Here is a 16,388-nt window from a genome sequence, read left to right as displayed (position 1 = left end):
ACAAAGTAAGATTTAAATGAAGTAAAAACAGATGAGTGCCACCATGAACTGTTCAAAGTAATCCAACAGCCAATTATTTTCCAAGAAGTAATTGAGTGCAATAATTATGTGTAAACATGTTTAGCATGAACCAGAATGTGCTGTCTGCAGCTCTGCCTTCTCTCCCTCTCTCCATTCTGCATAGTTAGTCTGTAATTTGGTTAGTTTTGTTTTTCCCTAACAGGAAATGATGTTTTGCATCTGGAGTCACTTTCTGTCTCTGCTGCGAGGAAGGTCCCTTACCCTCTGCTACACTTCCAGTCTGCTTCAGAACCTGGGTTCTGTTACAGTGAGTATTCAAAAAAGGTTTTACTTTATGTCCTTGATTCCAATTAATTATTGTGAGCCTTCTTGAGTCAAGTGTGTGAAGTACGCAAACATTTTCTAAACTGTGAAAATCAGCTTTGCATTTTTGGTTCGATGGTGGTGTTTGTCAAAATATTACCACTGAGGAGCTAACAGGGAGAGTTGGCCCATAATTCTCCAGATTCAATAAAAGACTGCACTGCGAAAGCCAGCATTTTTTGTAAGGGACCAGACATTTAAGTGGTTTCAAGAAAGTTTGTTTTCAGAGTGCCTTGGCATAGGATTGAGAGCAATTTCGTCCCTCGTGCAAAGGTAAAATATTGTGATCAAACTGGAAAGTTAGCTGTTTTCCTGTCTGAGTGCTGCATGGCCTGCTGACCATTTCCATTACTTCCTGTTTGATTTCATTTCTTGATGTTAATCTGGGGCTGTTCCTACCTGATGTTTATCTAGGAACCATTCTGTCCCAGTTGTTAAGATAATTGGCTTGTAATTACCTGTATTCTTTCTCCCTCCCTTCTTGAACTCTCATATTTGCCACTTGCCAGTCTGATGTAACCAGATTTACATGAATTTTGGAAAATTAACATCAATGTATCTACTATCTCATTGGCTATCTCTTTTAAGACTCTAGATGAAGTCCCTCAGGACCTGGAGATTTGTCAGCCCTTAGTTCTATCAGTTTGCTCGGAGCAACGTCTCTGGTGATTGTAATTTCACCAAGTTCTCCTCTTCCTTCAACTTCCTGATTTACAAGTCACTGTTACAAGTGTATCCTAGCTTCTTAAAAATCTTGGCGAGCCAAATTCTTTGAACCTATTAATTGACCAAGATACTGCAGTTTTTAGGAAAGAATACTATGCTTCACCCATTAAAAAGCACGTGCTTCTCCCACTTCTCTCCTGATTGGCTTGGTCTAAATTTAAGATTTTGTCCCCATCCACTAGATTTACTTCAGGAGTGGGGAGAATGCTTCTGTTTATAAGACCATAACTTTTAGGAGCAGAAGTAGGCAATCTAACCCACTGAGTCTCCTCTGCCATTGTGAGTTTATGGTTGATCTGATAAGCCCCACCTCCACTTTCCAGCCTTTTTCTTATAACCCTTTGAAAATCTTTTAAAAAACTGAAACAGTTTACCCCTTTGGCCTCTCTATTCAAAGTTTCAAACTCATGATCTGGAGCATTGGCCTGCTTCAGCTTACTCAGCATTGGAAATTGCTCAAATTAAGTAATTGAGCCTATATTTAGTAGATGTATGTTTTTACCTTGTCATTCTACTTGTTTAGGTGCTTTGCTGTGTGGACAAGCAAGGGATACTGTCGTGGCCTAATCCTAGTCCAGAAACTGTATTGTTCTTTAGTGGACGTGTGGAACCACCCCATGACAGCCTAGAGGACCTGAAGGATGACTTGTCCATGAGGTCCTTTCTTCACCCAGAGATGGAAGAGGAGAAGGATGAGGTGAGTGTTAACTTGTTCTGTAATCCGCTTGTTCAAATCTCCCGAACATGGGGGCTCCATTCAAACTGTCAGTTCTACATTTGAGTTTAAGAATTACCTTGGTGCCCTGGAAAATGAAACTTAGTAATCAGGTATGATACTTATAAGATGACCACTTATAAATCCAATAGGGGATTGAGCAGCAATGTATTTACTGAGTGGTTAGACTGTAGACTTTACTGCCTTGAGATATTTGAGGCAGGTAACACTATTACATTTTAAGGGGAAGCTATTTAAATGATAGAGAAAGGAAGAGAATGATCTGCTGGCATGGATTGTAGGAGGCTTGTGTGGGATGTAAGCACTAGCCAAGGCTAATTTAAACTGAATAATTTTACTTTAACTTGAGCGTAATTTTGCGTAATCGCATTGGATCAAATTATCATGCGAGATGAGGAGAAGGATCGGCAGAAATATTTTATGCTCTGACATGCTCAACATTCACTTCAATGGAACAAAATATCTACTGTGCCCAAAATGCATGCTCATTTTTAAGCAGGAGTCATTCTTCTGTGAAATAAAATTTGAAAATATTTTATTGCATAAACATGAACAGGAGTAGGCTATATGGTAACACAAGCCAACTTGTTCAATTAATGATGATTATGGCTGATTGCTCTTGGTTTCAACTACCTTGGTTTCCTGTCTGCTCCTCATAACCCTTGACTAAAAAATGTCCAACTCAGCTGTGAGTATATTCCATGATCCTGCCCCAACTCAATGATGTAGAAAATCCCAAGGATTCACAACCCACAAGAGTGCAGCATCCCTTCTCATTTCTGTGTTAAATCGGTGACCCCCTCTTCTGAAGCTGTGACCCCTAGTTCTAGAGTTCCTCATAAGCAGAATCTTCCTCTGAAGCCCATCAAACTTGTGTTTCAATCAGGTAATCTCTCACTCTTCTGGAATCAACTTTTCTTCATTTGATGACCTATTTATCCCAGGGAAAAACTGAACTGCCTCCAATGCAAATATATCTCTCAAATAAGGAGATCCATCTGTACAAAGCACTGCAGTTGTATTATGAACAGTACTTTGTGCCGTCTACTTCAATATTCCATCCCCTCCCAATAAGAGTCACCTCGCCTTCCTTTTTACTTGCTGTACCTCTCTGCTAACATTTTATATTTTCTGCGCAATGACACCCAGATCCCCATCTTCTACAATATCTGTCTCTACTTAAATAGATTTAGCTAGTCTATTCTTCCTATCGTTGTTAATGACCCCACAATTTTCTTGCCTTATACTCAATGTTTACTTGTACACTACCAATTTTTTTGCTCATTTACTTAACCTGTCTGAATCTCTTTACAGACTTATCTTCCGTACAACTTGCTTTCCCCTCACATCTTTTTAGTAGGAACCTATCAATGCAGCTTGTAAATAGTCGTCTCAATGCTGATCCCTGTTGTGCCCCATAGTAACAGATTGTCAGTCTGAAAACAGCATGTTTATCCTGTTTCTGTTTGTTAGCACATCATCTGAGTTTGCTAATCTGGGGGTGTCACGGTGGCTCAGTGGTTAGCACTGCTGCCTCACAGTACCAGGTTCCTGGGTTTGATTCCTGCCTGCCTGTGTGGAGTTTGCACATTCTCCCCGTGCCTGCGTGGATTTCCTCCAAGTGCTCCGGTTTCCTCCCACAATCCAAAGATGTGCGGGTCAGGTGAATTGGTCATGCTAAATTGTCCATAGTGTTAGGTGCACAAGCCAGGGGTGAATGTAGGGGAATGGGTCTGGATGGGTTGCTCTTCGGAGGGGAGGTGTGGACTTGTTGGGCCGAAGGGCCTGTTTCCACACTGTAGAGAATCTAATCATGCAAAGAATCTAATCATAATATATTATCCAACCCCATTGGTTTCCTCATATTGCCCTGTTCAATTCATCCTTGAAGAATTTTAACAAATTTTTCAAACATGATTTGCATTTTATAAGACCATGTTTACTGTACTTGATTATATTTTAATTTTTGATAACTCACGGATCCTAGCATTTTCCCAATAGCATGTCAGACTTACAACGCTGTCCAGCTTTATATCGATCACCTTCCTTGAATAAAGGTGTTACATTTGTTGTTTTTCAATCTGCTGAGACCTTTATAACATATAAGAAGTGTATGTCACATCTAAGACCCGAGAATGCAAGCCATAAGGTCAGGTGATCTGTCAGCCTTTAACCTCTCTGGTTCTTCTATTACATTTTCCCTCTAGGTTGTTGTAAACATTCCCACCCTTCCATTTTGCCTGCTAACCTTTCTACCGTTGTTGAGCTGCTTTGAAGACTGATTTTTTTGAGCAGTTTGGTTCAAGGTCTCTGCCATTTCCTTATTTTCATTGTCAGATGAGACATTAACTATGTTTGCTTGAGCTACTCTCTTACTTCTAATTATTTTTTGTAGAAAGTCTTCCCGTTTGTGTTTTTTGCTTGTCTTAACTCATACTGTCTTCTTTCTTTTGTCATCATTTGTGGGTTTCTGAAGGTGTTCCCACTCAGCCCTACCATTAATCTTCTCAATGTAGCATGCCCTTTTGTTCAAGTTGATAATTCCTTAACTTGGTTAAACTCAGGTGGTGCATCCTTCTCTCGCTCTTTCTCAATAGATCTCAGTGAACGTGGGGGAGCAAAATAGTGACCTGCAGGTCTCTCATTTAGCATACCACTCAGCGACATCAGAAGATTCAATTTTAATTTATTTAGCTGATTTTAAAATCCCAACTGTAATGTTTCATGTGCCAGAGCAAAGATGAGTTGATAGTTTAGTGCACTGTGCTTTGAAATAGAGATAGATTGCCATCCTGTATGCACCTATACGTAGTGTGTGATATTCATCAGTAATTTTTGTTCCTTCTGTTTGGGTAATTTTTTTTAAAATCCCCTTTCACACCAAACACAGCTGCCTCCTGCTGGAGAACAGTTTTGAGAGCAGTAGTTACCCTTCAGTTGGTCATTTACCATATGCAATTGGCAGGTCATCTTATTTATTTGCTATCCACACATGAAGTTTTCAAGAAAGCATGTGACCATATGTAGTCACTTTTCCTGTTACTAGCCCAGAAGAGCAGAGGGAGTGTAGCAGAGTTCCAATCTTTCCAACCAAAAAAGGCCACACTCATTACTGCTGTAACTGAAATAAGCAACTTCTCATAAACTGATCAAATTCTGGACCTAACAGTCTAGATGATTTAATGGGATGGGCTCCAAGTGCATCATACAGATCTGCAAATCAGTGCTCTTCACCACAGGGGAGCTTATTGATTAAATAATGTGCACTGCTGTATGATCCTCTGATAATGTTTTTAAGCAACATTGACTTTCTGACCCATGTATTTGATTAATGCCTAGCCCAAGGAGGCTGACGCTCTGTTGCCCACCACTGGTCTGGAGTTTGTACACGTCACTAATGAGATGGGACAGGACAAAGATGAGAAGACTGAAAGCACTCCACGATCAAGGAAGCGCAGTGAGAATCGACGGTGCAAGCACCTGTCAGGTTCCAATGTCAGCTTCAGCAAAGACACGGAAGGAGGAGAGGATGATACAACGCAGGTAACAACTGCAACTGGTGTCTGTGTAAGGCATGTTGGCTTGTGGAAATGGATTCGTTGGAAAATAGGTGCTGGATGTGTTTTGGCGATGGCAGTATGGTGATGAGCAGTGAGTTGACCCCAAGTGCAGTTAGTGCAGTCCATTTCAATTTTTATGATTATTGTGAATGCTGATAATGTGCTAGTAAGAAAATTGAGTTTATGATTAAGCTCATCTTTTTCCTTGCATTGAAGGAAGCTCAGTTATATAATAAGCTTGGTATTTCGGGCTAACTGTGTATTTGTTTGGAGTTCTTTTTAGGGCAAGTTGAATAGTGGGCAACATTTCTTTAAAGTCCCTGGCCAGAGGCAAGTTTTAGTTTATGGATTACTATCTTCCTGTTTATATCAAATTTGTTCCTACTGGTACCCCAAGCAGTCAACACTAGGCTTTACAATATTGTAAGGGCAGGAACGTGGATATGAGGAGTGTCAGATCAGCCATGATCTTGTTGAATGGTGGAGCTGACTTGAGGGAATGAATGCTCTACTCCAGTTGTTATTTTCAATGGTCTTATGGGTTGACGAATCATTGAGGAAACATAACACTCCACAAGCATGTGTTGAAAGGCCTTAATGAGTTTGATTCTGATTCTGCACTATTTACAGGTGAGTGGTATTGGTGAAGACCTGGGCCTGGAAGCGGAAGATTACATCTGTGATTATCATTTAGAAATGTTGAGCCTATCACAAGACCAGCAGAATCCGGCTAGTATTCAGTTTGATGACTCAAATTGGCAATTTCACATCTCCTCACTGAAACCACTGGGCCTCAATATCCTCCTCAACTTGTGCTACTCCACCGTCACTGAGCAGATGTGCCGCTTCTCTGACCACCTGTCCAATATCGCCCTGCAGGAAACATCAGGTGCAGCCATGCCCATTCACATTCCTTGGGGGCTCTGTGAATTAGCCAGACTCATAGGTACGTGGCTATTCCAGTCTTTCCAATTCAATGTGTGCTAATTTGATAATTTAAAGATATGTAACATCTGAGGCAAACCATGAATACGGTATGAGTTTTTGGATCTTGGTTGTCCTGTTAGGTGCCAGATTTTGCTTGGGTATTTTTTGTTGTTGGATGTTGTGAAGGAAATGTGAAATATGAACACAAAAAATAGGAGCACAGGTAGGCCATTCATTCCGTCAAGCCTACACCGCCATTCAGTAAGACCATCTGTTTGTGTTTGATTTCCATTTTTCCATCTATCCCCAATAACTTTGACTTATCTGTCTAACAAGAATCTATCTACTTCTCTGTCAAAAATATCCAATGACCCAGCATCCACTGCCTTTTGAGGGAAGATTTTCTTAGAAAAAAAATTTCTCCTCACTTCTGTTAGGAAACGTCCTGTCCATATTGACCTTGTCAAGACCTTATGTACTTCACTTTTCTAAACTCCAGTGGAAACCAGCCCAGCCTGTCGTTTTCATCGTAAGACAACCTGCTCATTCCAGATATCCGTCTAGTAAACCTCTGAACTTCCACTGCATTTACACTCTTCCTTAAACAAACCCAAAGCTGCACACAATATCTGAGATGTGATCTCATCAGTTCCCTGAGTAACTGAAGCATTTCATGATCAGATTCCCTACAGTGTGGAAACAGGCCCTTCAGCCCAACCAGTCCACACTGACCCTCTGAAGAGTAACCTACCCAGACCCGTTTCCCTCTGACTAATGCACCTAATACTGTGGGCAATTTAGCATGGCCAGTACCCCTGATCTGCACATCTTTGGACTGAGAGAGGAAACCGGAGCACTCGGAGAAAACCCACACAGATATGGGGAAATTGTGCAAACTCCACACAGACAGTTACCCAACGCTGGAATCAAACCTGGGACCCTGGTGCTGTGAGGCAGCAGTGCTAACCACTGAGCCACCGTGCCATCCTTAGTTTTATATTCAGTTACTCTCCTGGTAAAATATAACATCCCATTAGCTGCCTTAATTTCATGCTATATCTAATTACCAACTTTTTGTGAATTGTGCACCAGAATATCTAAATCCCTCTGCACCTTGGAAGTCTGCAATCATTCTCTATTTATGTGATAATTTTTAGATTCTAGTCAAAGTGAACATATTTCATTTGCCAGACTTTCTTTTTTCTCCCATTAACTTAACTTCTGTGTCTTCACATTATATTTTCCTACCTATTTTGCTGTCACCTGTGAATTTCGTTAATATGCCTTTACTCCCCTCATCTAGGTCATTGGTGAAAATTGTGAAAAGTTGAGGCCCCTGCACAGTAGTCCACTCATCACATCCTGTCAGTGCGACAAAGACCCATTGTTGCCTACTATATTTTCTGCCAAGGCAGAATGTTGGCTTATTTTCTTATTATGCTTCATCCTCGGCAGTCTTTTGTCAGTGCTGGTTTGCTCCTACTCTTCGGGGAGCAATGCGAAGAGGCTGATCACAACTTTTGTAACAGGAATTGAACTTGTGCTGTTGATATAATTCTGAACGACACATTAACCACTGAGCTAATCAACCCATACCATTGCCAATTCTAATATTACATTTCACATTTAATTAACTGGATTAATTCCCACCTGCTTTGGTAGAATTTGAGCTCGCATCTCCAAGTCATTACTTCAGACCTCTGACAGAGTACGTCGAGTGAGAATATTGAGGTACTTACTAATTTTTCTCTTACTTACTAATGTTCTATAGTCAGTGAAATGTAGAAACTGAAGGAATTGATTTTACTTACTTATTCTTAAAATTAAGAAAGGAGATCACAATCTCACCGTGTAGGAACATTTAGAGACCTGAAAAAAATAACCAAGAGGGAAGGGGATGAGTTCCACCATTCTGAGAAGAAACATGAAGTAAGCAATATTGCTGTTTAAAATTGATGTATTTTACTTTGTAGGCTTTACCCCTGGAGCCAAAGAACTGTTCAAGCAAGAGAATCATCTGACCATGTACCAACTTCCGACAGCAGAAACGGTGAAGGAACCAGTGCCACAGAGACTGTTGTATGTAACCAAGAGACGACCACCTCTCAGTCACATGATGAGCCTTTTTGTGAGAGATACATTGACCAGTGAGTATTATTTTGGATGCATTTTACTTTTGAAAGCACGAGTAAATTTGAACTCACATGAGTATTCAAAGGCTGTGAAGTGATTTGCTCACACCTCGCTTCCATAAACATTTATGATCGCTGTACAATGTTTTGTTATCGGTTGGGTGATGATATTGACCAAGAACATTGGTGTGGCACGGTGGCTCAGTGGTCAGCATTGCTGTCACATAACAGCAGGGTCCCAGGTTCGATTCCAGCCTCTGGCGACTGTCTGTGTGGAGTTTGCACGTTCTCCCGTGTCTGTGTGGGTTTCCCTCCGGGTGCTCCGGTTTCCTCCCATAGTCCAGGTCAGGTGAATTGGCTATGCTAAATTGCCCATAGCGTTAGGTGCATTGGTCTGGGTGGGTTACGCTTCGGAGGGTCGGTGTGGACTTGTTAGACCGAAGGGCCTGTTTTCACACTGTAGGGAATCTAATCTAATCTAATCATCAAACATGGGAAAACTGCCCTGCATTTCCTTTGTGTTAATGCTATGAAATGTTTTAAGTCTATTTGAGAGATCTTTGGTATGACATCCCACTAGGAGCATAGTATGTCTGACACTGCAGGATTCCTTAATATTGCACTGGACCTGCTGGCTGAGATGGGCATGACACCACCAAACTATGGTTTACAATGTTCTGTGAAAAATCGCAACAAGTGTTATTTAAGGTCATTCTTTGAGGTTCTTCGAAAGTTGTCTAGGATCATAGAATCCTTACAGTGTGCAAGCAGACTATTCGGTCCATCAAGTCCACACTGACCATCTGAAGGGCATCCCATCTAGGATTCCCCCCAGCCCTACCCACCCTATCCCTGTAACCCTACATTTTCATGGCTAACGTACCCAGCCTGCACATCCCTGGATACTTTAGACAATGTAGCATTGCTGATCCACCTAACCTGCACCTCTTTGGATGATGGAAGGAAACTGGAGCACCTGGAGTAAACCCATGAAGACACGGGGAGGATGTGTAAGCAGATAGTCATCAGAGGCTGGAATTTAACCCTGGTCCTTGGCACTGTGACACAGCAGTACTAACCACTGAGACATCATGCAGTTTGGTACTGTGCACACGTATTTGTTAGCTTCTGTTGGTCATGCTGTTACTGAGTCATGCATCTTGCCAAATTGGAAAAGGGTTGTACAACTGTTGTATCCACTTCTGAAACCAAATCAAGTGAAATTTCAATGTGTGACTTAACTCAAAATAAATCATCTTCAACTCTCCATTAAAACCCAGAATGGTTGAACCTGTGAAGAGAAAATTGATGTCTCAACTTAAAACTCATGAATGTTAAAAGCAAGGTAATTCTTCCAGAAGAGAGCTTATACCTGAAACGTTGATTCCTCTACTTCCTGATGTTGCGTGGCCTGCTGTGTTTCTCCAGTCTCCTGCTTATTTAATTTGGATTACAGCATCTGCAGATTTTTTTGTCTCTGAAAACACAGTAATGGCTGTATATCCGTTCTCTCATGAATTATTTCCCATTTTTAAAATTTTTTTAAATTTATATTACAAGTATTGTCCAAAAAGGGAGGGTGAATTAATGGTTTAAATAATGAACTACAAACAATCATATACTTAAGAGATCAAAGAAACATCTACTCAGCAGAAGGTTTAGTGTGTCACTGTATTAAAACCTATCCACTTCCATTCCATCTTCCATGAGATTGATTCAACATATAATGGTTAAGGTAGCAGCCAAATTAGCTTGCGGATTGATTCAAATGATTGAGAAGTATTGTGTTTTCTCTGTTCCTGTAGTGTCAAAGGGCTTCCTGAGCGAATATCGGATCATGTGTTAGGCTTCTCATTTGATACATCCGTCACTGATTACACGGAATCCATTATGCCAAGGGAACGGCATAAAACTGATTAGCTCCATTGTGATTCGAGGAGACGTGGCTTATGTCCTATTGATATCCATTGGATTTGTGTAGTGTTCATTGGGTGCACATGGCGCCAAAGTTTTTAAGAAATATTCTGGATATCAAAGTGCACTATCAGGATATCAGCTTAATTCTATCAGATTTGATTTTGATTGAATTGGATTGACCACAATATGAAAGACACTAACTACTGGAATATCGAACAATCTTATCGATGCAATGTGACATTCAACGCTGAATGCTCTTGTACAACAATTTTTCTTTTTTTGATATTAAAAAGGAAAATGTAATGGAAGATTTGGAAGAGTTTTGCCCAATGTTTCTTACGTTCTTATTTGCATTCACAGATAGCGTCCAGATGCTGTCTCATGGCACAGCTGACCTTATCTTGGAGGCCTGCACAGATTTTTGGGATGGAACAGATATTTATCCACTCTCCGGCTCTGACAGGTTTGTTCTTTCTAATTACTTTGTGTACTGCTTAAAATGCAATCTGTCCCTAATATACATGGATTTAACCTGATGCAAACCATCAGTTAGGTGGGAATTTTAGGAACAGTGAAAAATCCAAAAAAGTTCATCCTTTTCCGATACACTCCTACTAACCTTCCCCTCTCGATACATTTTTTTTAAAAATCCCATAAACTTATTGTGTCCCCAAACCTGCCTTTCATACGTTACAAGGAAACAGGAGAAAAAAGGAGGTGGGTTCATAGCAGAGTTATGGAGCTTGTTTGGAACCCAATTAATCTGGCTCGCTTCCCAATCAGAGAAAACTGCACTAAGTGTCAGAAAATACACCCAAGTAATTCATTCTTATGGAACGTGGGGAACTGTATTGTAATTTGTCTTTATGTAGTAAGTTTCACATCCTCAGACCGTATCAGCATTCTGCAAAGCAGTGAATCACTGGAAGCAGACAGATATGACAGTGGACTGTGGAGCTGCATACTCTTTTATTGTACCAGTGTCCCTTTTACTGCAATTAGTTTGCAAGGGCTTTGAAATATTTTGCATAGAAAAAGAAATTGTGTAAATGCATTAGAAACTTAGTGAAGTTTAGATTTTCAGTGCTGCTAGCTAAGTTTATTGAAACCAGGCATCCTGATGAAGGGCTTATGCTCGAAACATCGAATTCTCTATTCCTGAGATGCTGCCTAACCTGCTGTGCTTTGACCAGCAACACATTTGCAGCTGTGATCTCCAGCATCTGCAGACCTCATTTTTTACTCTCATTTGGAGTGAAAACTCTACTCTATGTTGAATTTTAAATAGTTGTTGACTAACTAGTTGAACTTTCTGGAAGCAAAAGCTGTTGAGCAGTGATTTATTAAGACCACAGTACTTTGCAGCATAAGTATACATTTTGTCAGTCATTCAAATGTCTATGTTTACTGATCTCATTTTGTTGGTGTTTTAGGAAAAAAGTGCTTGATTTTTACCAACGTGCCTGTCTGTCCGGCTATTGCTCAGCTTTCGCCTATAAACCAATGCATTGCACCCTGTCCTCGGAACTGAATGGCAAATGCATTGAATTGGTCCAGGTGCCAGGTCAAAATGCCATCTTCACTTCCTATGATTTACCAGGAACCACACCCATTAAACATGGCAGCAGGCGGAACAGCTGGAGCTCTGATGGTACTTGTCATTTTCAAGAAATTATTCAGTTGTGCTGTTTGCGTTTTTCTTCTGGTGTGGTGTGTGCTTGCCCTCCTTTTACCTACTTTCCTGACTTCTACGTGGATACAATTCCACTGACTGCTCAATCCTGCAGTATGATTTGTACAGGACTCCGTTCTTTATTGGTGCAATGCACGTGATGGTGCAATTGTTTTGTATGGAATGCCTTTCTCTTTTCACATGCCAACCAATTCAGACCTTCACCAAATACAGCCAAGCTGAAGGGCAGTCTGCGTTGATGCCCAGAATATCCGGCCACTCGTCATTTCAATAAAGCAACATGGATCAGAATTTGCAGACACATTAATAGAGAATCCATTGTGTATTTCATTGCTCTGAAGTGTGCACTTTTCAATTCATATTATTTCACTATGGATACCAAATTATCCGAAATAAATGGCTTAAAACTGACTTTTTTAAACGATGCCCAAAATATAGAAATCTAGTCATGCTCTATTAGTTTATTAGTTCATGAAGTGTGTGCATTGCTGTTGAGGCCAGTATTTGTTGCCTATCTCTAGTTGGCTTTGAGAATGTGCCAGGGTGTGTCTGCTTGGATTTGATTTGATTTATTGTCACGTGCTGAGATACAGCAAAAGGTATTGTTTTGCGCGCTAACCAGATAAACCGTACCTTACGTAAGTACGTCAGGATAAATGAACAGAATGCAGAATATTGTATTACAGCTGCAGAAAAAGATCAACTCTTAATATATGTGATCTGTTCTGAAGGCAGATAACACTGGGGAAGAAGCTGTTCTTAAATCTGTTGGTACATGTTTTCAAACTTTTGTGTCTTCTGTCTGACGGAAGAGGGTGGAAGAGAGTATAACCGGGGTGGAAGGCGACTTTGATTATGCCGGATGCTATCCCAAGGCAGTGGGAAGTGTAGACAGAGTCAATGGAAGGAATGCTGAATTGCTCCAGTCTGAGATATAGGCATGCCCACAGTACAATGTGGAAAGAAGTTCCAGGATTTTGACTGAAGGAGTAATAATAAAATGCCAAGTCAGGTGAAGTTTGACTTCATTGGGAACTTTGTGGTGTTCCCATGTGCCTGTTGCTCCTATTCTTCTATATGGTAAAGGCTGATGATGTGGAAGATGCATCAATGAAGCCTTGGCCTGCACACATCACAGTGTGCTGGTGCTGGAGAGAGATGGTTGGTTGGGTGCCAATCAAATGGACCACTTTTGTATTGGACTATTGTCAAACTTTGTTGCCGGAGCTGCAGTCGTCCCAGCAAGTGGCGAATGTCCCATCAAACACCTGACTTGTGCCTTGGAGATGGTGGAAAGACCTGGTGGAGTCAGGGGGTGAGTCACTCTGCAGAATATCCGGCCTAGGCTTGCTCACTTATCAGTGTTATTCATGTGGCCAGCCCAATTCAAGGAAGGCAAGTCGACACTGTTGGAGATGGTAATTAGCTTGCCTTTCTGATGCAGCTGTCATTGTAGTGCACCACACCCTGACAAGATGTTTTTTAAGAGCTTACTGCACAAGGCACTGTGGAGCACTGCATTAAGCTACCATTTGTTGGAGATGTCATTTTCAGTTTCCAGTTGCAGCCTGGCACTCATGGCCTAATGTTGGGAAGCACACTATGGTATCAGTCAACACAAAAGGGCACCGTTTGGCCCATTGTATGTCTTTTAAAAAGCTGCTTAACTGGGTGCATAACCCTGCCAATTCATTAGGTTCCTTTTTGAAAGTTACTTTTGAATCATGTTTTTTGATTAGATTCCCTACAGTGTGGAAACGGGCCCTTCAGCCCATCAAGTCCACACCGACCCTCTGAAGAGTAACCCATTTTCCCTCTAACTAATGCATCTAACAATTATGGACAAATTCGCATGGCCAATCCACCTGACCTGCACATCTTTGTTCTTCCATTGTTTTCAGGCAATACATTACTTAGTATGTTTCTTGTCTCCACCTCTTACCCACTTTCTCTCTCACACACACACACACACACACACACAACCTTAAAGGATATATGGATATTTTGTTGCATTCAAGTTGATATGTGATGGTAAATTATTCACGTGTTTGTGTAAACCTTAATTTTCACTTGACAAAACTGTTGGATTGTTTCAGAAGGGATAGTGGAAGTGATGGAGAAGGAAGACTGCATCCAGGCTTTGAGTGGACAGATCTTCATCGGAATGGTCTCCTCCCAGTATCAGGCTCGGTCTGACATAGTCCGGCTAATCGATGGGCTTGTCAATGCATGCATCAGGTTCGTCTACTTCTCCCTGGAAGATGAATTAAAAAGCAAGGTACCGTCTGAAGTTTCTGTCCTTTTAACCAAAAAAACCATGGTGCCTGCATTTGAGTGTATTTTGGTGAAATCAAACCAACGGTGGTTTTATTAATGGTGGTTCTTGCGTACGTTACAGCAAAATATTTGCACACTTGCAGGAAACAAATGGGCATGCATCAGTATCAGCTCTCCTCAGTTTACAATATGGCGATAGTTTAGTTAGTATTTGCTCGGCTGATGCCTGTGATAAAAGATTTGTCTTGTGAGGAAAGGTTAGGCAGCTTGGGTCTACACTCATTGGAGTTTTGGAAAATGAGGGGTGATCTTATTGAAACATATAAGGTTCTGATGGGACTTGACAGGGCAGGTACTGCAAGGATGAGGAAACCTGGCACTGGGTATTGGAGGTGCACAGATTCACAATAAGGGGTCTTCATTTACATGAAATGTAGAATTTCTTCATTGAGAGTTGTTAGTGCTTGGAATTTTCTTCCCCAGAGAACAGTGGAGTCTGCATCATTGAATACGTTCAAGGCTGCAACAGATTTTTGATTCACTAGAGATTTGAGGGTTTCAAGAAGCAGACAGGAAAGGAATTAAGGCCATACGCAATCCTTTTGACTGACACAGCAGGCTCAAGGCACTAAATACTGCATTCCTGTTTCTATTTTTCATGTTGTAATAACGCATACTCATTTCATGCACCTCAGGATTGAGACGTATGTGGACTCAACCAATATTGACACCAAGACTTCCCAGACCTAGGTACAGTGCTGGGCTTACTATACTGTGTAGTATAATAATAATAATAGAGGCTGGGAGTTAATTGAGGTTTTCCCATAGCGCATGCCATTAATGGGGTAATGCATAGGCAGCTGAAATATATTTTCCAGAACTATATGTTGGAATATTAGTTGTATGACTTGTGTCTGCTAAATTAAGTGCAGTGAGACATGACAAAATTGAAATATCCTGAGCTGTTGCAGAGAGCATCTGAACTGGGTGTGTGTTTAAAGCTCCAGGTAACACTGAAAACTTGAGGATATAATTGGTATTCAGTTGTAACCCAGGCCAGGCTTATGAATGATCCAGTGGTCTGGCTTCATTCTTCTGGATGTTCTTAGAAAATATGATCAGACAGGTGTGAAATAAGCTGGGATCCATCACTTCCTGAGACCAAACTTCAAACTACAATGCATCATCCTCCGCCACTTCCACCACCTCCAAATGGATCCCACCACCAAAGATATATTTCACTCCCCACCCCTATCAGCGTTCCGAAAAGACCATTCCCGCAGTGACTCCCTCGTCAGGTCCACACCCCCCATCAGCCCGCACCCCACTCCTGGCACCTTTTCCTGCCACCACAGGAATTGCAAAACCTGCGCCCACACCACTCCCCTCCTCTCCAGCCAAAGCCCCAAGCGATCCTTCCACATCCATCAGAAATTTACCTGTACCTCTACTAATGTCATCTACTGAATCCTTTGCACTCGGTGTAGTTTCCTCTACGTTGGGAGACAGGACGCTTTCTTGTGGATCGTTTCAGAGAACATCTCTGAGACGCCTGCACCCACCAACCCCACCACCCCGTGGCTGAACACTTCAAATCCCCCTCCCACTCCGTCAAGGACATGCAGGTCCTGGGCTGCCTCTTCTGCTAAACCGTAACCATCCAACACCTGGAGGAGGAAAGCCTCATATTCCGCCTCGGGACCCTACCACCACACAAGATAAATGTGGATTTCAACAGGTTCCTCATTTCCCCTATCCCCACATTATCCCAGTTCCCAAGTCTCCAACTCAGCACCGCCCTCCGGGCCCATCCATCACTGCCCCCTCTGACCTATCACCTTCTCCCTCACCTTCATCCACCTATCGCTTTCCCAACTACCTCCCCCTAACCCCACCACCCTCCCATTTATCTATCAGCTCCAACCCACAAGCCTCATTCCTGATGAAGGGTTTATACCCGAAACGTTGATTCTCCTGCTCCTCAGATGCTGCCTGAACAGCTGTGCTTTTCCAGCACCACACTCTCGACTTGTATT

General features: G+C 41.7%; 1 protein-coding gene across 7 annotated transcripts in view; it reads left to right on the top strand.

Annotated features, from left to right (window-relative positions):
- Positions 1-16,388, top strand: part of tmem94 (transmembrane protein 94) — a 135,310-nt gene that overhangs the window by 78,780 nt on the left and 40,142 nt on the right. For all 7 annotated transcript variants that reach the window (XM_060844332.1, XM_060844331.1, XM_060844335.1 and 4 more), the window contains 8 exons: positions 224-328; positions 1,634-1,807; positions 5,186-5,389; positions 6,037-6,352; positions 8,307-8,480; positions 10,743-10,845; positions 11,816-12,033; positions 14,172-14,353. In XM_060844332.1, coding sequence (XP_060700315.1) covers positions 224-328; positions 1,634-1,807; positions 5,186-5,389; positions 6,037-6,352; positions 8,307-8,480; positions 10,743-10,845; positions 11,816-12,033; positions 14,172-14,353 — 1,476 coding nt within the window. The remainder of the gene's footprint in view (positions 1-223; positions 329-1,633; positions 1,808-5,185; positions 5,390-6,036; positions 6,353-8,306; positions 8,481-10,742; positions 10,846-11,815; positions 12,034-14,171; positions 14,354-16,388) is intronic.

This window comes from Hemiscyllium ocellatum, chromosome 25, assembly GCF_020745735.1.
Source record: "Hemiscyllium ocellatum isolate sHemOce1 chromosome 25, sHemOce1.pat.X.cur, whole genome shotgun sequence".
NCBI classification, from domain to species: domain Eukaryota; kingdom Metazoa; phylum Chordata; class Chondrichthyes; order Orectolobiformes; family Hemiscylliidae; genus Hemiscyllium; species Hemiscyllium ocellatum.
This window is presented reverse-complemented; position numbering and strand designations above follow the sequence as displayed.